Source organism: Chroicocephalus ridibundus, chromosome 5 (genome assembly GCF_963924245.1).
Source record: "Chroicocephalus ridibundus chromosome 5, bChrRid1.1, whole genome shotgun sequence".
NCBI classification, from domain to species: Eukaryota; Metazoa; Chordata; class Aves; order Charadriiformes; family Laridae; genus Chroicocephalus; species Chroicocephalus ridibundus.
In genome coordinates this window covers 77,487,529-77,514,383 of record NC_086288.1, presented here as the reverse complement: position 1 = coordinate 77,514,383, position 26,855 = coordinate 77,487,529, and the positions used below count along the sequence as shown (strand labels likewise).

Genomic DNA, 26,855 nt, shown 5'->3' with positions numbered 1-26,855 from the left:
AATAAAAGGGAGGTGCAGGAAAATATGGTTCAAAGTCGGGTAGCCCATTTAAGGTGTTGAAAGTGTGTAACTGGCAGAGAGAAACTGAAGTGTTTCAAACTTGTATGGCTTAATTTTTGGTGATGATTGGTGGCCTTTTGTCTTTGGTTTGATATTACCACTAAAATTCCTTCGTGTTAATACACCTAGATGAAGAACTGTACCATCACCTTGCTGTGTCTGAGCAGTAGTCTTCCCACCGTAATAGATCTTGCTTCAGGTGTTTGAGCTGAGAGTATAGTGAAGTTGCAAGAGTTGTACTCTCATAATACTTTACTAATTAGCACTGTTACATGTTTGAATGTTGTGCTTTACCGGAGCATAGAGACTTAACATTGGATGTGACAGTGATTATGGAGTGAACTAGGAACTGAGCTCATTTTGGAGAGGAGTTGCCTAAAAATACAGTTATAAATTAAAGGTCGGTGGGAATAGATACGTGTTCTGAAAGACAATATCGTCTAAGGGCTTGAGATACAAATTTTACTCTTGTACTGTTGTTTTGTAGAGTGCTGTCCAATAGATATCTGTAGGAGCCACCACTCCATACTATGACTTGGCTTCTTAGGCAAAAGATGCTGAAGAAATACACTACTTTGCACTCTCGTAAAGGGTGGAGAGGGTGCCTGTAGGAAAATCTGAAAAAGTCATTATCTGCCGGTAATGATGATAACAAATACCACAATGCAGTGTGTTTTGAATGTGCTTGAGAAATTATGGGTCTCTTGCAGAGTAGGTGAAAAGGAAGAATCTGCTGTGATCAGCTTTCCACAGCATTTCAGGTATCTCAACAGAGGAGAGTAACCATGCAATAAGGAAAAGGTGGTTGCAGAAGGGCACGGGGACCACTGTGGGAAAATAGGTACTTAAAATGTGTATTGTGATGGGAGACTTGAGATAAGTAATAAACTTGAGTTTTTAAAACGCTGTTCGTGTGTGCTCCCTGAACACCTCCTGCTGCCTCCTAGACCTCCAGGGACATCTGCTCTAGTGAAACATCAGTAAAACTGGTGGCACACAAATGTTGTCAGAATGGTAGAAGATTGTGTTGCCATGGGACTTGCAATTACGGTAATCTTGGTTATTGCTTGTAGGTACGGTTTGGAATACTTCGTCATTTTTGAAGTTCATGCTGTCTTGCTAATCTACTTGTTCTCTCTTATCTCTAGCTTTTCTGATCCTATAATGTACTTTCTGTGGTATACAGTATTGTATATGTCTTTCAAAATCAAAAAATTTTACTACCTCCCATTTTAACTATGATTTTGGAGTGGAGACTGTTAAATTCCTGTGTAAAGAAGGCTGCTTTCAGTCTGCAACAGCCTAGACACAGTCAGATTCATATAGTTTGTATAACGAAATCCACTGTTGAGAGACAGGTATTAGTTTGAGGTTTGTGTATAGCTAGTAACCTGACGAACTGAGCAAATCCACTTACAGGCTTTGCTTTGCAAAGTGACCTCCAGTAACCTGTTAGGTGAAGACTTCTGTAAGTTGGCCAACCTTAGTTTCTTTGGCAAGAATTTAAATCCCAAAGAAGAAGATACGAAACCTATCACCCATCTAATTTTTGAGCAGAAGGGTGGAGGACTGCATTTTTCCTATCTTGGTGTGCCTTCCCCTTTTGCAGTTTTAGCTATTTATTGTTTTGTTTCTCCTTTCAGTGTTTGACTACAGCTACAGAGATTACATCCTGTCCTGGTATGGACAACTCAGCAGAGATGAAGGGCAGCTGTACCAGCTGCTATCTGAAGACTTCTGGGAGGTTGCCAAGCAGCTGCGACAGAGGCTGAGTCACATTGATGTAGTTAAAGTTGTCTGCAATGATGTAGTGAAAGCTTTACTCTCGCACTTCTGTGACCTTAAAGGAGCCAATGCCAGGTAAAAACAAAACTCTGCATTTCATTGGAATTTTTTGCTTCTCTCTTTGCTTTCAGATGTGCTATATCAAGTAATGAAGAGTGTAACGCTTTTGTAGGGAACTGATAAAGAAAACAGCTCAACCTTAATACCAGTTTTAGAGATCAAGCAGGCTTCTGGGCATCTGTAAGACCCGTGGAAGGAAACACTTGTCCTCCTTTTTCTCAGATTTTGGATTCACTGCTGTTTCTGTTTCATCTTTGAATCCTTTGCTCACAGCAGGAGGTGGGCTGTGTGAGCAGTTCCTGCACGTAGTGTGAACCTGCAAAGAAAAGGAGAGGTGCTGTCAGAGCAGTCACCAGACAAGAAGACAGTTATTTGCACCTTTCCCAAAATAGCACCAGGGTTAATTCCATTCAGTTTCCCATTTCTTCTAGCCCCGGGAGGCAAAGTCTTGTGGTTTCTGTAAGTGGCCTGTCACGCAGTAACAAGATTTTGCTACTGGAAAAATTGTTGGCTGCATTTTCTTTCTCTGTTTAGGTTATCTTGCTAATTCCATGAGTCTTGCTAGAAAGGAAATTCTCTTTGTCCACTTAAAAAGGTCAGCTGTCCACTAAATACTAGAGTTGCGCCCAAATTGTAATTGCAAATAGGAACTCTTAGCCTTAGCAGTTCCCACGTCTGAATGCACAATTTATGTAATTGTGCATGGAATTTGCACTTATATCTGCGCTTACCTGCATGTCAGTTATCCTCATCAAAATGTGTTTTGGTCATTCAGATTTAGACTATATGTTTTATACTACGAAGTTGTTTTGCCTAGAGTTAGATCCACATATTTTTAACACCCCTTCAGAGAAAAAAAGTTCAACTGTTTTCTGTCTGTCGCATTCCACTCTCAGGAAAGAGGGGGGATAAGTGACTTCAGATACGTGAATTCCCAACGGCACGGACTAAGGTGGGATAAATCTCAAGGTCCATATACAAACGTTTATTAGCTTCCCAAAATGGTTAGTATAGGTCCTAACAAGTTCACAGTAATTGGTTAGGTATATAACAAATTATGGGAAATGGTGAGGTATGCATTGTGTTACTTAACAACAGGGATAGGACAACTTATGGCAAGCGGTACTTAAGGTTGATACTTAACAACTCTAACTGTCACGTAACAATTCTAAGAGAAAAGAGAAACCGAGGGATAGAGAAAGGAAAAGACAGAGAAGGAGACAGAGATAAAGAGATCACCGGTCCTGGTTCCAGACTCTTTTTCAGGGAATCTTCCCAGGCATAATCTTCTTTCTTGGGAAGAATCTTCCCAGGCACAGTCGTCTTCTTTTGTTTCTTCTTTGTTCCCCCTTAGGGGCACTTATTTTCCCCTTTTATGTTTGCTGCATTAGCATGGTCCGCTTCCCTTGCTGAGGACAGCCTTGTCTCAGGTTTCTCCCTTCTCCCAGGTGATGTGTACCATGATTTGGGTGGAGAGACGAGTGCCATAGTCATACATGTTTAGCATGATCTCTGTAATCTTCATTAGCATATGCAGGGTGTGCGCTTTCATATGCATTTTGTGGATAATGAAGCAAAGGTCACTCATGGGACACAATGGCCTTGAACTGAGAACTAGCAAGCTCACCACATGAGTGGCAGAACTATCCTGTTTTCACAAGACAGTTGTCCCACACTTTCAGGCACCAGAAGTGTTAGCCTTACCAGTTCTTTGGAGGCCAGGCCTGCATTATTTATTTCCTTGTGACTGTTGGAGGCATTCCGTTGAAGGCTTGGAGGGCCTTCTGCCGCTTGTCAGGGAATTTACAGTCGTTTCTTACACTGTCGGTGACCAGTCTGTACATTGCCATTCGCGCTTCTTTCTGCTGTGGAGCAGAAGATACGGTTAATGTATCTGTGGTAGATGCCAGCTTTATGTAAGCTAACGTGTGGGAGACGAAGAAGAAACTAAAGGGTGGTTACGTTTAAGAAAAGAAATCAAGGTATTTGCACATTGCAGTGGATCTTGTATTGGATTCCTTCTTTCGGCTCTGGAATGTGGTAGAAATCTCTTGGTCAGGTAGAGCTCCTAAGTGTGCTCCCTCATTTTTAAGCATTATGCTTGCCCTTGCCTTTCATCTCAGTAAAACACTTGCTTTTGGGAAGAGTTTGATTTGAACAGTTAAAGGATGAGGATGTTTTGTATTTTTTTTTTTAAAGTGTCAATGTTTTCCTCTTTGAAGTTGGACACATAGAATCTACTATTGCAGAATTATTAATTATTATTAATGCTGATTCTTGATGAGGTTCCTTATCTACTGAGAATTATGACCACTTCCTCTAGGTCTTTGTTGGATTCTTATTTCCGCTATATAGGGCTAAAATAAATTCTCTTAGGTATTTTCCAATTAACATTTTTGGTTTGGAATGGTAAATGCACCTTAGTTGATGTTGGATAAGGCAGGCTGCGTTAACATGGTAATGAAAAAAATCCTATCAAGAATTAATGTGATAGCAGGTTAAAAATAAGCAACAAACCCCATGGCTGTAACTGCAGGTTTTTTATGGGTTGAAACTGTACCCATTGACTGTTTCTCACATCCTGCAAGGCTGTGAATTCACAAGCTTTTAAGGTATCTAACAGCAGATCAGCGGCGTGATGCTGCATGACACAAAATGTGAAGCACTAGTATGTCCTCACGCTGCTCATCCAAACTTGCTCAAAAAGTCCTGGAGACTTCATGGAAACTGCACAGCACTCACCTTTTCTTGGCAGATGGAGAGAGGGCTTCAATGCCATGTATGTACTATGGCAAAACCAGCAGAAACGTGACATTGTGTTCATACGCTACAGATGGAATTTGTACTGCCGGGTGATCTGAGCATGCATGTAATAAATGCGGAAGCACAGCCAAACACTCTGATACTGTTTTCCCTTTAAGGGAACTTGTGGTTTTAAGAATAATTTGAGTTTTGTACTAAATTGCCTGCTGCTGTGGAGTTTACTGTGCTAGAATCTGCTGACGTTTTAAGCTGTAGACTGAGAACTACAAAGTATGTCACTTCTAGCTTGAAAGATAGTTTCTTGGAAAGCCTTCAATTCATTTCTGTATTGCCACAGTTCAAGCACAGAAGATTCTTCTTCCTAAGGTAGGGAGCAGAGAGATCTTCCTGGTCTGCCTTTGCTTTCTGTCAGCCTTTTAAAGATGAGAGTAAATTTAAATTGGCCTTCACATGTTTCCCTCTGTGTCTCTGATAATGAATCCAGTTAGTTTTGGATGGTAAATATAGTGGAACAGAGACTGTAATTAGAGCAAGGTATCTTTCCTGTTGTGATGCCTGTTGGAGCACCACATCTTGTTTCTGCTGATGCGTTTCTACTGCAGTGTGACAGGAAAGGGCGTTTTGTCTGTTATCTGGTGGCTTACGAAGGTTTAAATACCTCTTGTACCATCTCTGGAGGGGCTGCCACCTACGCCACTCTGTCTCTGTTTTCCGATATGACAACAGATAAATCCACTGAAGTGATGGAAGGAAACTGTCTGTGCCCAGGAGGAGAGAGATGTCTGTCTGTGAAGTTCATGTGTTTTGTCAGCAGGTGCACGTCAGCCACAGAAATCCCTTTACTTTTCTGCTTTCACTATCTTCAACCTGTGATATCCGATAGATCAGGATGTCTGAGAGGATGAAAGTAGGCCGCGACCTTTCAGAATGAGGAAGGGTGCTACAGTCCTTCCCTTTGCTCCTGCTTTCCCTCTGGCTTGTCTTAATCATCGCGAGGCTCCGCTTAGCCATAAACAGCTCAAGGTAAATGGCCAGCAGAGGCCAACAAATAAGTAAAAATGCTTCCATGATGAGGGAGAGCATGAGAAGAGGAGAGGCCGCTTCCACCTGGCCAGTTAGAGGGAGAAGCCTGGCAGCATTAGGTCTGTTCTAATGGCAACTGTCTTTCCTGTGCCTGCCAGACACTTCTACAGAGTGAAATAAGGGCAGAGACGCTCCACTGGCCAGAACTGCCTGGGGTGACAGAGCCATGCAAGCTGTAGGCAACACAACTCCAAAGTTTTTCATCTTACACGTGTTGCCAGGGTGTACCTTGAGATCCAGTTGGGGCTCCAAAAGATCCCGTCACTTTTCAGTTACAAAATTTGTGGCAATTCAAAATATTTTAGATAGGAAACAGTTCCATTCCTAATGTTAGCTAAGCATAGAAATGGAATATGATACTTCCTGTGTCTAGTGTTAGCTAGTTTATGGGTTTGAGTTATGGAAGAAAAATCAGCCTTGGATTTATTGGCAGAAGACACTGCTCTTTTCCCCTGTGCCATACAGAATCAGGAGCACATGTATAACAGGATTAGCCAAGCGTATCCTGTAGGGTAGAGAGGGTAGTATTTGGCCATTCTTGTTTTACAGCAGCTTTTATCCCTTCGTTCCTTTCTATCTTGTTCAAGTGTCTTTCCTTGGCTACTTTAAGCAGAACAAAAGCAAGCGCAATACTGGTAATGCCATTTTACGTGATCAAGGATGGGCTGTGAGCTGAGTGAAGTGGTGTATAATGCTGGAAACGTTCACATTGGTACGTGGATGCAGCATTGTCTATGGTCACACTATACTTTCCGGGGGCTAGAATTACCTGATCCCAGGAATGTAGTCTTTCTCTGGTAACATGGTATGTTTGTTGAAAGCAAGAGGCAGCTATTCCTCTGGATGAAATGCACAGTCAGTATCAGAAGGATTTAACAAGTGAAAACAAATAGTAAGCGTCTGTCTGTGAAGCTGTCCACATGAAAGGAAGAGGAGGTTCCCTTATGCTTACTATGGACTAAGAATAACCACATCAGGTATTAGTGATGAACTGTTAACATTTGAAAAATAACAGCCTGTGCTGGTGGTCTCTAAACTGCAGTGTAAGCAAAGATGTGCCTGCGTGACGTAAGTAGGCAAATGAGATTTGAAGGTAGTTAATCCTTGCCTCTTCTTGAACCTCCTGACAGGGAGCACTTTCTGAACAAATCTCAGTAAGAAGAGGTCACAGTGACACTGATTTTTTTATTATTATTTTTTTTTCTCCTACGTCTTTTGGAGTGTTCTCTGTTTGTCTTTAACCTACAGCTGGGGCACCTTGATCCTAAAGGCAGAGGAAGAATTGGTTTCAGCAAATACGCATATGTGGTGTTCCAGGCTGCTTCTGGCAAGTTGGGTGCTACTCACGACATCTGATGGGATGCTCAGAAGTGTGTTTGTGTGTGTGTGTGCCTGGGCTTGCGGCACAAGTCATGACTTAGCAAAATGGATGCCTGGGGGCTGCAGGCTACTCCCAGTGCTGATTCAGAACCCATATTTAAGGGGTCAAAGCTCTTGGAAAGTGTGGGGAAGCTGCTGTTTGAGTGATCAGTATGACAAGCAATTTATGGATTAACGTTTGTATTGTTTCTGTTTTGTTAATATTCCTTCTGTTTTCTATATATTACTGACAGGGTAAGGAGAGAAGTCAACCCAGTTCTTAATTTTCTTGGCCCAAGTGAATACCTTTGCAGATACAGGATATATAACTGTTGTATTTTTTGTGATTATAATATGTAATGTGACAAGATATGGTTGCCCAGGGAAGCTGTGGATGCTCCATCCCTGGAAGTGTTCAAGACCAGGCTGAATGAGGCTTTGAGCAGCCTGGTCTAGTGGGAGGTGTCCCTTCCTGTGGGCGGGGGGGGTGGAACTGGATGATCTTTAAGGTCCCTTCCAACCCGAACCATTCTATGATTCTAAGATACTCAGTAGAAATAAAAGGTGCTGCCACCACAAACTATTCAAGAGCAGATTGATGCAAAGGGGATTTAAGCACTTGAGATTTAACTTGGTTAATCCTATAGATGCATCGAAGTTGTCAGGATAGCTACTAAACACCTCCCACAGTTCTTGTTTTTCTTTTATAATTCCATTTGCCACCCACAAACCAGGAATACCACGAACTGCTTATTGTACTCAGCCTCTGGAAAGGAGTATCAAGAAGACTGGTATGGAATTGTAGAGATTGGTTACAGTGGGAGCAGCTGTATGGAAGTGCTGAGAACCAAAGAGTCGTGAAAAGCCAAGGTCTGAGCACGTTATTGGAGTTAACTCATGGGTAGCAGCAGGTCTAAAGCTCGGCATTGCCTTCAAGCATCAGTGTGGGAAGTTTGAGTTTCCTGTTAATGATTGAGTATTTCCTAGACACCACAATAAGCATTAGAACCTCCTGGTGCTGATATGATCATACCACAGCGTGTAAGCCATTCATACATTCCTTGTGTCTGTTATCAACATGACATGTCATATGCTTTTTCCTGAAAGAGGTAACTGACAGGTATAAATGGTATGGTTATCTTCATAGTAAATATTAGGTAAAGGGGATTTATAAAACTTGCTGATGTATCTTGATAAAAATGGCAGCTGTGGAAGTTTTGGTGTTGGCTTTGTCCTTATTTTTTGTTGTGCTTTTTTGAATTTGGTGTGCTTTTGTTTTTAGAGGGTTGGTTTTTTTAGTAGGTACTTTTTTCAGGTGTGTTTATGATGCTGGCTTGTAAAGATCTAAATTTGTTTCTTTTTTTGCCTAGACAGTTCAGGTAGATCAAGCAGTTTTTATTCTGCTGCACTGTCAAGAAGCTTAGAGATCTGAGGGCGATACAGGTGAAGAGATGCAGCTTGCATGTGGTTCTGGTAGTTCTCAGAATCCATTTAATTGGTGCGTGGTAAGTGTTGAATGTACTGATGAAAGTCATTTAGAGTAAGTTGCATGTGCACTTCAGCTCACAATTGCACTGATTGAGACTTAAATGTAACTCTGCAAGACTCTTGAAAGACTAATTAAAGAAATAGCAAGGCTGAAGGGAACATTTTGTGATTTATTTATTTAATGAGAAAGGGCCCTTACATAATTTCCTGTAGAGTTGTTGTTAACATTTTTATGGACTCTTGTTTTTTTTTTGTGTGTGTTGGTGTTTTTTGTTTGGGTTTTTTTTTTTTTTTTTTTACTATCACTTATTTATTTGCTTGCTTCCTATTTTCAAAGCAGACAGATTCATGTTGTTTGTCATCATGAAATTCCTGGTCAGGCACGTCTCCCAATCAGTGTACTTATTTTGGGGTGTCTTGCCCTTGAATCAGAGGTACTGCCAACCCCAAACCTGCAAAGTCCCAGTTTACATCAGCATTGTAAATTATAACTTTGGGGTTGGATTTCAGTTTTTTCACCCTTTTTAGGATTCATTTTTAGGCTCTTCCATGCCATCATGAGGGTTGAGACTATATAAAAATAAAGATAATGCTTTGTGTCAGGAGCACATACCCAACCACAAACACCAAGAGTCTTTTAATACTCCTGACTGCAATGAGTCTTTACAACACCGGGAGTTACCAGATGGTCCTAATTAGAACTGTGGGTATCTAGAGTAGATCTTAGATAAAAAGAGAGATCTCTATGAGGACCCTGGATTGGGAAACCTGGAAGCCCAGTCATAGATGTTAGTGCAGTATTACAGAACTGCTGTGGGTCCTGCATTCCTGAGGAATGAGGAATTGTTGTCAAAGAGGTGCTGGTATTGGCTCAGAGTTGCTTAGTTATATTATGGTAAGGAAATGGTATTTCTATAACATTGGTAATGTTTTAACTGCTTGTCTTCAGGAATACCAAAGCAAATCTGCTGTTCTGCTTTCCTTTATAAAGCTGAATGAACTTGCAGGTTTGCAGCAGTAAGGGTAAAGTTGTAGTATTGATGATGTTCAGCGGGATATATGTTCAGTAATTTCATGAAGCAGGCTCAGAGCAGAGGACAGTTACAGTAGGTGTGTGTTTCATCACAAAGAAAAGTACTGCTTGGAACAGACCTGGCACAAAGGAATTTGCTTTGGCAGGTCCTACCTATGGATCTCTAATCACGGACAGATGCCTGATCTTCCACTGGTTTGGGGGGCAGCTGAAGGAAATTCCTTTGCTTTCTGATGCAATGAAATAGCGTTGGATAGTGTTAAAAATTCAGAGCAGGCTTAAAGATTTCATAAAATGAAAATTACGGAAAATAAACTTAATCAAGATTAAGTTTGGCTTTGTAGCTCACAGGGGAAGAGGGATGTATATACCTGTAAGCATGCTGTTTAAAGCGTGAGTTTTGTCTGCCGTTTTAAATCACTGAAGTCACCTGCATGTTGATACACCAATATATGTCACTATTACTTCAGTCTTGATTGTTCAAGAAGACACAAATGAATTAAGTTGCCGCTTGCCATTATTTTTCTATCACCTAAAGCAGATTAAATGAGCCTGGTTTACAAAGCTTGTATCGTGCCTGTTTTGGAACTGTTTGCTAGAGTGCCACATTTATATTAGTTCACTGCACACAGTTGTACTGCGAATTTACAGATAATTGGCTGGGCTTTCAAAGCTCTCTCTAAAAATATCTGCACGCAGTTTTAGTTGAGAGTTTTCTGTGATTACTAAGTGACCTTTTGTTCGGAAAATCCAACCACGCAGTCCTAATAACACATGGTCAAAATTATTTAGGAAGAGAAGTAATGCCTATGTTACTATTTGGGTTATTTAATAGTACATAATATCTTTATTGACAGTGGAGAGATGTAGCAGCACTCTGCTTTGTGTACTTGCATGCAGATTGCAGTTAAGTTTCTGCTTTTCCTGTTGGTCTCTGCGAAATGAACGGTGCCTTTCTTTACTCTTGATTGCATTCCCACGGAGTTGAAGATCAAGGTTTTATATCAAGCCTTAAGAATAGGCCTGATCAGGGCATCTTAGCTCTTGTTCCAGGATAGCAGACAGACCTGGTTCGGTAGCTGAGCAGTGGTGTTAATACTTTCCGTGATTGCTCACTGCTCCTTCTTTTTTTTTTTTTTTAATGGGTATCAGTGAAGGGGAAGCCCGAGTTACAAGGGATGCTCTTTTCTGCGCAGACCTTACACACAACGTATTTTCCCTGCAAGCTGACCAGTGGTTATATTGAGGCAAATAGAAGTGTAATGTTTCATGTATAAATGCAAAGGAGGATATAAGCCTGGATGTCTTGTCTGTTTTACCACTGGCATATTGATTTATTTTGTAGCTGTTAAGCGCCTCCCTCCCCCACCCCATAGCAGCTTCTCCTGCTTTCAGTCTCCCCTTTATTTTTCTTGCCCAAAGAGCAATGAAAACTGCAGGATTTGTTGACACAACTGCTTGGCACTGAGATCAAGGCTTGTTTAGAGTTGAATTTCCTGAAGACTTTGTTTCTCTGTTCTTTTCATAAAAGCCGGGTGGGGTTCTGTGCCCTATTGCTTTTTAGATCACATTTTAGGTACATTTTAGCTAGGAAAACAATTGAAAGAACTCCTCTTCTAGAAAGTCATGTCGTCTTAAGTAATGGAGATAATTCCAGAAAAAATTGAAACTCTTAGATGGTGTGTCAACTGGAGAGTATGCGACTCCACTCCCCCCTTGCATTGCTGTAGGCAGGAACACATTAGACAAATTGGAAGGGTAAGAATCAAATATTTGCCTTTCTAGTTTATTCTGTTCCATTTTCCCTTTGGGTTCTGTTGACTGTGTATCAGAAAAGTCCTGGCGTAGGTCCAGCTCAGCCAAGCTGTATGTATTGGCTGTTGACTGGGAATACATTTGTACAATAGGGAGACAAAGATCACGAGAAATTACTTCTCTGGCACGGATGATAGTATAGGTGCAGTTAACGCTCCAGGGTGCTTGCAGTCCCAAACAGACTGGCGTTCCTCAGGAGACTTGTAGAGAGATACTGAAGGCAAAGAAGACTAAGGAGACTTGTAGAGAGATACTGAAGGCAAAGAAGACTAATCTCAGTTTAATGAAATTTTACGTGCATTATGGCTCTGTTTCGTGCTTTGCATGTATTATGAAAGTATAGCTTGGTCTAATCACTATGCAGGATGTCCCACAAATAAGAGTGTCCAAAATGGATGGGGTTTGTGTGTTCACAGGCAAAAACGCAATCAGCACTGGCTTTTAGTTCTAACTGTATCATTGTTGTTCATACATGTGAATTGGTTGTTAGGAGAGTTCAGTTTGCTGCTAGCCAACTGATGTTTGGTGTAAGTCACCCTGCTTGCCAGCATTTTGCGTATGCATCTGGCTGTGTTTCTAAGTGGTTGACTTTGGGTGGACCAACCTGTGCAGAGAGGGAAGACTTTACTTCCCGACTAAGAGGTGACTGTACATAAATGACCCAGACTTGCTGTCTGCCAGTAGTTTGCCTGGGACGTGTCTGGGTTTGGTTAAATAATGAATGCCTTTAGGGAGAGCATGTGATGGGGGATGTTTGATGCAGCATAGAGAAAGCTGTAGGATATGTCTGGAGTATGCAAGAGGAATGGAAATGCACTGAGGAAAATAGCTAGATATTCAGCTGCCAGGGAGAAAAGATCCTACCAGGACAAGATAAACAGCTTTCTGAGCTCAGTCAGCTGCACCACCTGCGCTGGTTGATAATGAAGACTACACATCATCTTCATAAAACACTGTTCCTCAGAAGAACGGACTATCTACATCTAAGCTGCTCCAAGGGACTTGTTTTGAAATTTGTCTCACTTGTAACAATTGAAACCTCCTCTGTGATCCACATCTGAAAACGAAGCATTTGATTTGGAATTGAATAAGAAGCTTCAGTCAAATTGAAACCAAATGTCATCTTTACGTTCTTGTTGTTCTGAAAATTAATTAAAAACTAATTTTGGTTACCTTTAGTCAAATAACTTGTATTATTAGAACAGAATTAGAGTTGTTATTATTAGAGTATTGTTACTATTTCAACATATTTGCCCCCTCCTGGACTGACTAGCAAAAACCAGTTGTTACACACCGCTGCCTGTCTCTAGTGGCCAGATAGCTGTGTCTAACTGAAAACTTTTGGTTTGACTGTATACAGTTCTTGGTCACTTTTTCTTGTACAGAGGCAATGGTCTTGGAGCAGCTCTGCGAGTAACGGGCAGTTGACTCTAACCAGGACAGCAGCCTCCAGCTCTGGGACGGAAGCAGACATAGATGATGGGAGGAAGCACTGGTATGAGGCGTGACAGATCTGAGCCTTTGTAACCCCCTCAGAGGCTTCTACTGAAGGCCAGTCCTGGCTGCCTTCGGAAATTACCATGGTGCCTCTCAGGTGACGCTGCGTCTGTCTTGCTGAAATCACTGGCATGGTCACCTTGCTGTTAAACCTGTGACTCAAGCACATCAGGCATGTGGCCATGAAAGAACTGCTAGGGCACCTTGTCTTTGCTTCTACAGCCGTCTTTCTATAAAAGGTATTGCTGTGACTTGCACTACGGACTGGATGTTCCCTTGGCACGTCCAGTCAAACATGTTCTGAGAAGTCCAGAAAACCACTGGCACCTGCGAGGAGATGAATTGGTCAGTATTGGGCACAAAGTCAAGGTGGGGGAAGTTTACTCCCTGTTTCTTTCAGAGCTGTGATCAGAAGAGCTCTTTGTGGGGAGTCTGCAAACAATACAGACCGCTCTCTCGTGGCCTTGCTCATCCAGCAGCACGTTGCTGTGTGTTCAGTGGTGCACAGCACCCACCCAGTGCTTCACTCTGCAGCAGAGGCACAACCACCCCTTTGCTGTTAGCTCTGAAAGACTCTGTCTTGCCATCTTCCCAAAATGCACCTACCATGGATTGCCAGGTGCAGGGAGGACCTATTTGCCTGTTTGGTGGCAGGAAAAGGAATATATTAGTATAATGTGTTACTGTATAACATAGCACACTGTAGCCGTCCTAACTCCAGGCCTGATATACTTCCTTTAAGTTAGGAGCCTAATTCTTTCACCAGGTGCAAAGTAAAACCAGCAAGAAATTTTGGATTTCCTCCATCCATTAGTATCCAGCTTGCGTAGCCCTTACAGTTAGTGAGTGGATGATAGTGAATGCTTTCCCCAGGAGGCTGAGAGTGATCCTGACTGAGAGTATTCTCCTGCTCCTTCTTGAAGTTGAACCAGAATTAGGCAAAGGCAAGGATCTGACTCCACCAAAGGGAAGCAAGGTGGACCTTGCATGGAGGATGATGGAGGAAAACTGTGACTTTGTTCCCTAGTTACTTTTTTGCCTGTGGTGATGTATTAGTATGAAACTTGAGCATATTCCAGCTTCAGCCTGCTGCTGATGAGAAGACTCAGCTTGAGGCAAGTTCTCTTGTCTCTTCTGAATGGCTCTGTGATCTCTGCATGCCTGAGATGCTTAGATCCAAGCAAGTGTTGTGACTTGTTTTGGCCAAGAGGTGACTCGCCAAATCTGTGATGTGGCCAAGAGGTGACTCAGATGGGACTTGGAAGATGCAGGTTGAGACCTATCAGACTGAGCAGATGCTAAAGTCCACGGCCTCTCACCCCTTCTGGGGTGAGCATGCTGCCCGCAGAGGTATTGCCCCAAAGGTGTGGTCGCACACACACGCTGAGCCGCTACGGTTTCATGCTTTCCAGTTTCACGCTTTATATATCCCACTGATACTGGTAACAGTATGGTCAGTTCTCACTTGCCGAACTACCGAGGGGACTTGTCTGACCAAGTTGCTTTGCGCTTTGGGAGCAAATTCACCTTTCTCTCTTTGTCGTCATGATTCCACTCTCTTTCTAGATCTGTGGGTGCGTTTTTTAATCTTTTTCTAAATTGGTTTTCCACTTACAGTGTAGATGGCTGATAATGCCAAGTCTGTTACTATACAGGTATCTTGCACAGACCAATTTGATGTAGTCTGCAGGTGGCAAGTTGAAAACTGCTGTTCTGGGAGAAGTCAGGCCAGTTATTTCCTGGGAGATTTATTTGCCAGTAACAAAGGAAAGAAGGTGACTTCAGTATCTAACAGGTAGACCTGTTTCTTAAACTAAATGTGATCCCAAACCCTCTGCATAAAGGTTCAGGTCTATAATTAGTTTGCTCTACAAGATTGTAAATACATTCTTGAGCTTGTCTTGTTGATTATTCTGAAAAACTGGACACAATTGGGTTTTTTTTATTCAGAGAAATTTTTTTCCTCCCGCTTGCTGGGCTCTCTATATTTGATGTGATTTTAAAATACTGTATTTCTGTTTTGGCAAATGAAAACATTGACAGGACAAAGGAATTTGTAAATGTATCTTAAATCATTGAGAAAAAATTGCAGGATTTGAGAAATATACATGGTTTTAAAGTGTTTCTTTCCTGAAGTTACTTACCTGGTCATGGATTTTGGATATTTTATCAATTAGCAACTAATCATAATGCAAGTGGTATGTAAGTTCTCTCTTGTTTTTCCTTTGTTTTTTTTTTTTCCCCCCTTAGGCAGGAAGATCCTCCGAGACCATTTTTGCTGCACCCATGCTTGAGGAGCTCTGATGAAGAAGTAAGATTCCTGCAAAAATGTTCTCAAATTCTGGTGTGTTGTCTCCTACCCTCAAAGGATGTCCGGTCTGTCAGCTTGCGCATAGTCCTTGCAGAAATACTTGCAACAAAAGGTAGATCAAAGATCAGAGATGATTAACCATTTGCACCCGTACAATATTAGTAATTACAGACTTCATTGTGTATAAGTCTTGATGCTCTGCTTCTAAGTTCTGAAGTTTAATTTCTGTGATAACCAGTAAGACACTTTGTATTCTCAAAATCAAGCATATACTTACTTGACTCTCCTGACTTGATGGCAGACTGTTTAGTGCCTTTCAGAATAAAACATGATTTGTCCGTTCCATTCTTCTGTTTTTTTTTTTTTTCATAGAGGAACACTTTTTTGCAGTCTTTCATGGTGGTGTTTTTAGTGATTATATGAATAATTCTGGCCTTTTATATTTTATTCAGATACATAGAATCCATAGATTTCAGGATGTGATTATAACTGAATCATAATACCAGATTTAATTAATTTATTTTTTTTTTAGATTTTGGTTTATCAGTGTGGTTTTTTAATTGAGGGTTTCTATTTTGCTGTTTATTTTATCAGCTACACTTTAATCTCATTATAAATACACTAGCCATTTTTTATGTCATTGAAGTAAAATTCAGAAATTATGAAATCTCAAGTATATTATGCGATTCAGTTTACTTTTAATTTTCATTTATAGTGGCTGTAATGACATAGACTTCAAGGCACACAGCAGAAAGAACAAAAACACTTGGAATTTGCCAAATAGAGCTCAGCTTTGTCAATGTATCAATTTGTGTAATATACTAAACAAACAGTTTTATCAAGAAGGTACATCCAGTCTCAAATGTACTATGTAGTCCAGAAGACTGGTGTTGGATTTATATCAACTTGCATATTTATTTTTGCCTTTTATCTGCAATTTTCTTTTGAAGGACCGCAGTTATTCTTCAGCATAAGGATTTTGTTTTAAAATATTTTTCCTCTCCAGTACTGAAACCAGTGGTGGAACTGCTGAGTGATCCAGATTATATTAACCGAATGCTACTCAGCCAGCTGGAGTACAGAGAACAGATGAATGAGCATCAGAAGAAAGACTACACATATGCTCCTTCTTATGAGGAGTTCATCAAGCTCATTAACAGCAGCTCCGATATCGAGTTCCTGAAACAACTGAGGTATTTAATGTTTCACTGTAGCTCATTCAAAACTAAACATGCATCTTTTGCCAGCCTGTTACCAGGATTTGAATGAATTGTGATTATTTCTTTTTAAATTCAATTTTAGATTTCTTTTTCCTTTGGTGAAGCAGAGACAGTAAGGCTGATAAGCCACAACATTCATTAAATCTCTAATATAGTCAGCTTTTTAGTTCAATGGCAGAAAATGTTAAAAAATTCCGCTTAGGAATATACTGGGGATGACTGTACTGTTGGAAGGTATACCAGACTCTTTACAGCTTGCCTCTGTGGAGTTAGATGAAATAATGTGTTGAATTTCAACTAGTTTGTAGTTATCTCTTCATTATCCAAATGAAGTATGGCTGGCCATGGCGGCCTGGTAACTGTAAACCGTAGTGGCCCTATGGACACGAGACATTCAGAGCAGCTTGCTGTGATTCTGTGACAGGAAAGAGGGGTTTTAATTCCAGCGCATTTTATGACTGGATCAGAGGTTGTCCTGGACTGTTGCAGGGAGGTGTTTCCCAATTGCCTCCTTCTTAAACATGTTAATGAACTCTGAAGAATTCCTTAAAGACCAAAAAAAATGCACCGAGCTCCTACATATCATGAGTTTGTTTGATGTTCCTGTTTTCTAATGCAAATAGCACCCTGCTCACTTTCATACTAATTCCCCCTCCTCACAAAAATCTCATCTCGTTTTCCTTCCATCTTTCATCATAGCATGAGATACTGCTTGCATCTCAAGCCTCCTCGCCCAAGTTTGCCTTATCTTTATAGCTGAGATGTTTCTCCTCCAATTTCTGACATAAGTGAAAGGATAAGGAACGAGTGACTGGGGAGCAGAGATACTACTGTTGTAGGATCTCCCTAGATGTCCTTAAGCTGGTTTTGTTGAGCACACCAAAGCTTTGGAGAACTGTTGAAGCCATTTCCGGAGCATTCGTCCTAATCCATTACCATCAACCAGAACTGCTATTTTTTTTTCTCTTCCCTGACATCTTTCAACTGCTGCTACAGGTCAGCTTTCTCTCTTCCTAAATGACTGCAGCAACATCTGAAAGACACAAGCACATTGATCCCATTTGGTGCACTCTGTGTCATCTGTTGTGACCCAGACCTTCTATTAGACTTGGCTTGATTCAGGCCAAGTGATGGTTTACCGAGATGGAGTATTGTGGGCTGCATAAATAACATCTTACTTTCTCTTGTTCTTTTCTTTGATTCTGAAACCACTTGCATTTCTGAGGTAGGAAAATACATTTAGGTGATGGTGAAATGATTTTGTTGCTTGGCTACTTATTGTTCATCTGCTGTAAAATTTGCTCTTTACTCTGGGCCACTGTGCCTTTCCTGAGAGCAGAAATTAGTCTCTATTAGACTCTGCCTAAAACCTAATTGACATCATATTTATTAGCATAATCACACTAATGGCTCTGCTTGTTTCAAAAGAAACCCAGCTCTTCTGTTGTTGTTGTTCAGGCACATTAATGCTCAGTGTGCTCTCTTTTTAGCTGATAGGTCACTTTAAATTGTGTTCTTTAATACCAGATAGCAAATTTGCTTTATGAAATAATGTGGTTTTGGCTGCACTTGGTGTTTTTTCTTTCTAGCCTGTGGAGTCCAGCTGCCATCATCTTGAAGCGTGTTCCTCTACACCCTATGAAATGTTGATCTGTCTAAGCTAATCAGTATTCGAATGGAAAATGTCTGAGAAAAAGTATCTTCTTTTTGAAGAGAAATAGTGCTTGATTTTGGAGGCAGCGTCCTTCTTCCCTCTGTTTGTATAGAGCCAGTCTCTGGGAAGGTGGTTAAAGAGTGTTCCCTCTGGTAGGAGGGATTCCTGTTCTGTCTGTTCCCCAGCACCGTGGGAGCACCTAGAGAGACATGGGCCGACCTGTAGTCATCTCAAAGTTGCGTAGTCTATTTTGCAAAGCTTTCATGATTTACCAGTGAAAGTCTACAGATTTATGTCAAGAAAACCAAACAGTGGTCCCTATATGGATGGAAAAAAAAAGGCTGTTGTTTTAGATGAACAAGCTAAATGGTATTTCAGGTTGTAATTCATAATAGTGAACCATGGGAAAAACCTATAAAGAAAGAATTGAAGAGAAAGAAACAAATAAGCTGTTGTGCATTTATCGCTGAGAAACAAGGTTAGAGTCTGTTGGAGTGACGGGAGTGGGGAGAATGCTTCCAGTTCTCTTCCTACATAAAATAACTTACTGGTATGTTGCACTTCAACAGGTTTCCCAGTTAGATGCTATTCTGAGTAATCATACTCTGTTTATCAGAAATTCCTTTTCTTGGTTTTATGTGGCGATTGTTTTTCAGTGCCTGTTGTAAGTCAGTGCGTGGCATTCATGAACTGTAAGCTGCCTCCTATTACTCCTAACGTTGCCACGTAACATCATGGCAAAGAACAGATAGAAGTAGTAACAATTTTCTGTGTAGGCTTAGCTTTGGGGGAAATTTTATCCCAAGGCACTACAATTGCTGGGAAACTATTTATTTTTTTTTAAATGTCCCTGACGTGCTTTATCTTTGCAGATTAGTTACTATCTATTTACTAAAATAAACATAAAATACCTTGCTCAATGAAAGAGGCCATGAGGTACTGCTGAACATTTCCTCAGACTCTTGACTGATCATAGCCGAGAAAGCGTGGACTCCTGGGTGCTCCTTTATGTGTGCATGTGACAATACAGGAGAGAAGTCCCATAAGGCATCTTTCCAGACTGCTTTAATTAACAGAGTTTTGCTAGGCTTTCTTGTGGTTAGAACCAGGTACTTGTTTTGGGATAAGTAGGGAAAAATCCCCATCTGCATCCGTGGAAACCAGTGGGTACAAGGTGTTTGTTGCTCTTGGCCAGGGAATCAGAGAAGAGTGGGAGGTTGTGAGTCTTCGATCTCCTTGTAAGCAAGTGTACCAGCTCTCTGCTTTGCAAATCGCTCCCCCTGAAAGGCTAGTAACGGTACTAGGATTTTCTAGATCTTTTTTCTCTCCTTGCTTAGAAGCGTTACCTTAAGAACAAATATTGTATTGATTTTCTGCATTGCTTTTATGGATTTTATTTTTAGAACTTAAGTGATGCAGGAACTACTTGCCATTAATTTTGGATATACTTTTGAATTCACGGTTCATTAATATGGACCTCTACCACTTGGTCATTTTAAACTTCTCTTTATTGTTTTTTCTGGAAACATCCCTTTCATTTTTATAAGGGACGTTTGGGAAGCTGATGTTTGTTTTCAGAAAAAGCAATTTGCTCATTACTGAGGAGCTACTTTGTCTCTCTTTTTTGCCCTTTCATACCTTCGCTTTCTGAAAATTTGGATTTGTTTGGGGGGAAAAAACCTAAACCAACAAAGCTTCCAGAGAAGGGACCATCGTATGGTTATCTACAAAAGTCCTTCAAAGTAATTTTTTAATGTTTACATTTGTTGCTGTGTGTCATGAAGGGAGGCAGAGTTTTTTTCCTGTTTTATCAAGAAATGAGGGAAAGGGATGAATATAACAAAGATTAGGGAAGAGATAAGAATGGGAAGCTTGAAGTAATGTGGATGTGAGCCCATGATTGGTCCAGTTTATCAAGTACCGTTCACATCTTGAAAATAAAATTAATACCTCACATGTAAAACTTAGATGTTTACTCACTGGCATCACAGAATGTGTAGCAGCCAGAATATTTGGAATAGACTTTCCGGGAGAAAGGGTCATTGTCTGGCAGTATAGCCAAGGTGGCATTTTTGTGGTGTGGTGATGTACAGCACTCTCATTGAGTATAGAATCAGAGAATCATTTAGGTTGTGGTTTGTTTTTTTTGTTTTTTTTTTTTTAAATATCAAGTCCAACCATTGACCTCACACTGCCAAGTCCACCACTAAACCATGTCCCTCAGCACCACGTCTACCCGTCTTTTAAATACCTCCAGGGATGGTGACTCCACCACTTCCTGGGCAGCCTGTTCCAATGTTTGACAACCTTTTCGGTGAAGAATGTTTTCCTAATATCCAGTCTAAGCCTCCCCTGGCGGAGAGAGGATAGAAACCTGATCTCCTTCTGTGATAAGGTGACCTGTTTAGTGGATGAGGGAGAGGCTGCAGATGTTGTCTACCTGGACTTTAGTAAAGCCTTTGACACTGTTTCCTACACCATTCTCCTGGAGAAACTGTCTGCTCATGGCTCGGATGGGTGTACGCTTCTCTGGGTAAAAAACTGGCTGCAGGGCCGGGCCCAAAGAGTTGTGGTGGATGGAGTTAAATCCAGTCGGTGGCCAGTCACAAGTGGTGTTGCCCAGGGCTCAGTGTTGGGGCCTGCTCCCTTTAATATCTTTATCAACGACCTGGATGAGGGGATCGAGTGCACCCTTAGTAAGTTTGCAGGTGACACCAAGTTGTGCGGGAGGGAGTGTTGATCTGCTGGAGGGTAGGAAGGCTCTACAGAGGGATCTGGACAGGCGGGATCAGTCTTCATCTAGGAGTTACTTGGTAAATGAGGTTTTGGAACTCCTACAGAAATGAGTTAAATTCACTAGAATACTTGCTTTATTACCAGTATTAATAGCTGCCAAACTAAGTGCACTGAGAGGAATTTGGGAGTTTGTTACAACCAGAATTTTGATGTTTATGAAAGATTTAACTGGTAGTCATTTTCTTTGCTGAGTGCATAGTGTCTGTTAGTTACAAGCTTGGTTTGACTTAAAATTCAGTTTACTAGCTGCCTCGCATTATGTGAAGTATAGTTTTAGGTGACAAACAGGTTTTAATTATTCCTGGATTGTAGTACTTTAGTGTTTTACTTATTTTAGTGTAATAAGTTATATGTGCTTCATGTATGTATTGAGTGCATTAGCTACAAGAACATTACAGACAGCTCTTTGCTTTTGAACTGAACTTCCACCCTAGTTTCCTACAGAAAAGGTGTATTTAATGTTAAGAGCATGACTTTACATTGTGTTCACTGAATATTAACTGGCTGTGCAGTGCCAGCAGTTGAGAGAAGAGGGAGAAGGGTTATTGTTAGTTGGATGTTTTCCTTTTGTTCCAAGATAAACTTTTTTCCCTACTCTACTCCTTATGCTCACTGCTCCTTAAGTTGCAGATGTACTGAGAAATGATTCTGTTTTCAGGTGAGGAGGAGGTGGAAGTGTTTTGGGTTTTATTAATTCTTAAGTGTGCTGTACGAAAAACATATTGTAAAAAAAAAAATTAATACCTTGTGTTTTTTTTTTTTTCTTCTCTCCTCCCTCTTCACCCTTATCCCTACTGTTTTTAAAACTAGGTATCAGATTGTAGTGGAAATAGTTCAGGCAACCACAATCAGCAATATTCCCCAAGTGAAGAGGCAGAAAGGTAAGATTCTGTTTGTTAAGTCACATCTGTTGTTTTCATTTTGAAAAGCTGTTTGAACTCCCGACATACATATGCAATCGGCGTGTGTGGGATTTTTAGACAGATTTTAGGAATGTGATGCCTTTAGTATTTCAGTTCTGTTCAATTTGTCTGATTCTTCCAGAAACTCCCATGGTGTGATTATTCCCCCACCACATCTTCATCTAAGCTGATGGATCATGAGAAAGCTCATATCTATGACGCATTTATTTTCAGAACTTGCTGCAACTAGGATTTTTGGCTTTACAAATTCATATGCTGAGAATCTTTCTTCCTCTTTGATACAATCTATTCTTCAAAGTCTCAGCCCGTTCTGCTTTCAAAACACAGAAGAAGGAATGATACAGCATAATTGTCAGTCGGACTTTATTTTGACTCTTCATTGTATTATGTTTTTGTGTGGCAATACAGAGTGCTCTTAAATCCTTCTGCAATGTTTTGGCAATGTCTGCCTTTTAAAATGCACGTGCATCTTACATTTGTACTTACATCTACTATATATACACTGCTTTTTATTGTTCTCAAAATGTACCGAAACTGGTATATCTGGTATTTTTAGGACATTATGCTGATGGCAAAATTACAGACCAAATTTTTGCTTGGATGGATATGTTTAAGGTATATCAAAGCACAATAAAAAGCAGTGGACAATATAAATTAATTTGTTTGTAAACAAAGGAAGCTAAAAGATGTTGCTTTTAGGTTCTCAGGTAATCTCTGTCAGGTTAAACAAAATTCATCCTTTTCTAGGCCCTGTATCACAAAGGAAAGCTTTTAAAAGTGATTCAAGCATCATGAAAAACGCAGAAATGGAAACCAAACATGCTGGGGGGGGGGAGGGGGGAAGAGGGATATCTTTGGTCAGTCTGAAGAGTTTGGGGTCCATGTTCAAGTTTCTGAAAGTGTAAGGTTGTCAACATTGATACGCTTTTTGTTTACATTCTAAAATAGAGCTAGATGTGCATTCCTATAAGATAAATTGCTTGTGTCAATCTAAGGCAAAAGGAAAAGTAGGCAATGTTTTTTTTGCTCAAGTGTACATTACAGAAGGAGATATTAATATTTCTCAGATGAAAGTTAATTTAATGGAAAGTCTATTTCATAAAGCAATAAAATGGGAACAGGGAAGTTAACTGTGAGTACATTATGAAAAATCAATCTTGCTAAGCCTTTTTTTCCATTTGTGCTGCCATTGGTCTTTGTTGTGACAAGAATTGATTTGGGGAATATTTTTATACAGTTTAGGTTCCTACAATTAATTACTGTCTCCTTCTCCTCTGTCTCACTTGAGTTTATCTAGTTAACTATCCACTGTTCTAAACCCTGAACAGAAGACGTTTTTCTGAAGCTACAAGTGCCTGGTACTGCAGAATAGATAGAAAAAGAATATTGCTATTTATTCTGCCAAAGTAGATCTGATTCCACTTACTCTATGGTGAAGTTGGTTCTGCAGTTTTATGGGCTCTTCACTTTTGTCTGTATTAAGAAAAAAATCAATCAGAAATTCCACTAGCTGGTGCACTGAAGTTTTGTGTTAAGATATTGACTTCTATTATTAGTTTAGTCCTGTGGCAACCTTGTATGTCATTTAAGAGTTGATTAGCCAGTGGAGCTGCTGTGGCTAACCCTTTTACTTATTTAACAGCCAATGGTTATTCACATTGTGCCTGAAGAAAAAGGTGATGTTTTTTGCTTGGCCTGTATGGAACAGTATGTCCAACAGAGGCATACAATACAATTTTTAGAGTTCACACAGATTTAAGGCAGATTTCTGATCTGTTTTGAGTTATTCCACTAAGGTTTTCATCTACCAAAATTTTTCAGGCTCAGTCTATGTACATTTAACATTAAGAGGGCTATCAAAACTGTAGAGGATTAAAACCTAGTTCTGAAGGCTTTTTTGTGTCTTTGTTTTTCCTGAAATAGGTGGAAACATTTTTCCTAATGTGGTAATGAATTTAACACGTTCCTGAATTTTAGGAAGAAAAGCTCAAGGAAAAAAGCTGTGCTACCTTCCTTAAAACAAACCAAAACCCAACAAAAAACCCAGCACAGCTCACTGCTGATACAAAGATTGTTGAACTCTTCTAGAACAGCCCACCACATTACTTCTGTCACATTTTGATGTTTCAGTTTCTGGATGCCAAGCATCAGCTGGATTTTGTGGCGAATAACTAAATATAAGATTTATGCAAAATGGAGGTGTGTTTGCACAGTCTTATTCTGCCTTTCTCTTTTTAACCTGTTCCCCCAATCCCTGCTGCATACCTGCCGTGTCTGAGCATGGGTGGTGCGTGTACGTGACAGTCTCCCCTTTCCTGGTAGTAAATGAGCTCTTGCCTTTCATATCAGGGATATCTCTAAGCTTTGATTCCAGCCTGGTGAGAGAGAGTCTTACTGGTAGCTATTTCTTTTTTCCTCTAGTTGAGTCCTGAAAATGTAACTGCTTCTTTAGTTTCTGGGTGTTCAGCTAGAGCAGCTGAACTTTGGCTGGCCAGCAGTCCGTCGAGCCCGATATCTGTTCTCAGGCTGTAAGAGTAGAGCAAGTGTAGAGTAATGTGGATAAGTGTAGAATGTATAAGGATATAGTCTCAGCCTCCATCTGTTTGAGGCATGGGAGCTTCCTGAGGCAGCGCTTTCAACAGAAAATATACAGCAACAAACGCGAGGAGCACCGAGTGCAGCAGGAGCGGCCAGTCCTCTGCAGCACTGAGTGCTTAACTGCTCTCTAAGTACGTCCGTGTTGTGCAAGTCCATGACTAGCCATAAAGGTGCCTGAGCAGGATTGTGTGCCTTTGCTCTTGGTTGAGGAGACATAATTAAGTCTCTAAAACTGACTGAAAATATTTAGTTCATAATAGACACCCGATCTTTTTATAAAAGGATGAGTAGCCTGAGGACTGGGTTTCAGACTGATGGCCTCTCATGTGAGTGACAGTTGCCTGACTTCCTTTACTGTTATAGCTGGTGATACCGAAGTATGCATCTAAAGTAGGTGCCCAGAGGGGTTGGAGAGGAAGGCTTGTCCCTCAGCGAGGACGGGGTTCTTGACACTTGATTTAACTACTGTTGGTGCCACCTATTGGCAAAATATTTAGCTGTTAGTGCCCTCTAATAAAAGCAGAAAGTACTTTAAAGTACTTTAAAGTACTTCTAAACATCATTGTGTTAAACCCTTGGTAGTAAAAATGGCGTGTTACAGGGTCTTTTTTCATTTCAATCACTTGAGTCTTCTGGCATGTGAGCGTAGCTGAGCAAAGGCGAATGTACAAAAGCATCTGATTCATTTTAAGCAGTAAGTTTTGCATTTGACTTTCTGAGAGAGTCAAATGTCTTAAAAGGTTGAGACACCAAATAATTTGAGAGGTTCATTGTATGATACCTGGTGTGGGTGGGTGATACAACTTCTGTGGCCAGGAGAATTGCTTTTGGCCATTGGTAAAGCTGAATAAGAAAAGTAATGTAGCATTAGTGTTTTCAGAGGTGGTGGTGGCTTATTTTTGGAGTGGTGCAGGCCACCGTAAATGGAGGCTGTTATCTTGTATGGGAACACTACACTACTTCCCTCATTTACACTTGCACAAAACTGCTGAATCTGATGTGTACGTGTTATCTCCATTACTTCTCCAAACTGTGTCCTTCTATATATCCTCTTCCAAAATAGTCAGGGTCACTCCAGCAGTGACTGGGGGAGGAGGCTTCGGTTTGGTTTTACTTTTTTTTTTTTTTTTTTTTTAAACTCATCTTTGGTTTTTTTCATCCTGTTGATATTTTTGGGCTGTGCTCTTCTCTACAGTCACGTGTGCTGTGGTTAGAAGAATCACATCTTTGCCTGTAAAACTCTCTCCTCATCTTGCCTTGGAAGTACTGAACCAAATTTGAGCTAAATTTTAGGTATTTTAAATTTTTTTTATTGTTTTAATAAAATCTATGTGATAAAGGTTTTGAAGGACTAGACTTGCTTATCTGAAAATGTTTACTGCATTCTGATCTAGTAAAGCAGTTTGTAAGAGGACAAATATGCAGATCATGCATTGTAGCATGAATGAGAGAGGACTGAGTTTCTAAAAGCAAGAGTAGATCCTATTTTCTGAAGAAAAGGCTTCAAAAAAGCCTTTTAAATGATACAGCAACAAAAGTAAGTTGCTATAATAATTTGGTACTTGCTGTAATGTGAATAATAAACTGTTTAAATACACTAATTCTAATTTTCACACACCTATTTTTGTTTCTTCTCTAACTGATGTTCTATTACAGGATCTTACAAGAATTTTAGCAAGGATCCCTTTTTACTAGCTGTTGTTTAACACAAAACCCCATGAAGACATGTACCTTGTCTTAGGGTACAACAGAGAGAATATCTCAACAGATTCTCCCCCTCCTAACACTCTTAAAGGGATTTGTTTGATTTTTCTGTGCCTTCTACCTTACATGTGACTTTGCAGTGTGACCATACACCGCCCTCGAGTGACGGGTTGGGGCTGTTTGCCAGACACTACGTTGTAATCAACCCCAGGGCATCCCTGTTGAGAAAACTGCTCCTTTTCAAGCAGGGATTGTGAGACAGGTCGAATAAGCATCCATTTCTGTATGAAGAGATCTGCTGTGTTGCAGTAGATTTCTCCTGCTGAGCATTCCCACTGTGCATCTAGATACTTGCTTTCATAAGTGGAGCTGACGACTGGTACAGAAACGGAACTGTCTGTGGGCAGGCTTTTTTAGGTACTATGGTTCTGAAAGAGGCTTGAATGTTTGCCTGTAAAAAGGGACTTTTCTTTTAGAAACTGGAGCTCCAAGATAACTTGGGCGCGTGGGTTGCGATGTGTGGGTTTTGTCAAGATGATCATTTAGAGCGAAGTAAAATGGATACTTCTGCATTCTAGTGCATTACAGATGCCATATAATTTAATTATGACAAAACTATATTATGATTCCTCCCTCTCCATCCTCCACAGAGGGATAAACACGCATACACAATTACTTTTGCATAGCTTTTTGGCAAGACTTAAAA

At 40.5% G+C, this 26,855-nt stretch overlaps 1 protein-coding gene across 1 annotated transcript in view; it reads left to right on the top strand.

Annotated features, from left to right (window-relative positions):
• SNX25 (sorting nexin 25) overlaps positions 1-26,855 on the top strand; it is an 89,265-nt gene that overhangs the window by 22,011 nt on the left and 40,399 nt on the right. The window contains exons 3-6 of the mRNA XM_063335807.1: positions 1,704-1,920; positions 15,194-15,366; positions 16,261-16,447; positions 21,735-21,805. Of these exons, the coding sequence (XP_063191877.1) occupies positions 1,704-1,920; positions 15,194-15,366; positions 16,261-16,447; positions 21,735-21,805 (648 nt within the window). The remainder of the gene's footprint in view (positions 1-1,703; positions 1,921-15,193; positions 15,367-16,260; positions 16,448-21,734; positions 21,806-26,855) is intronic.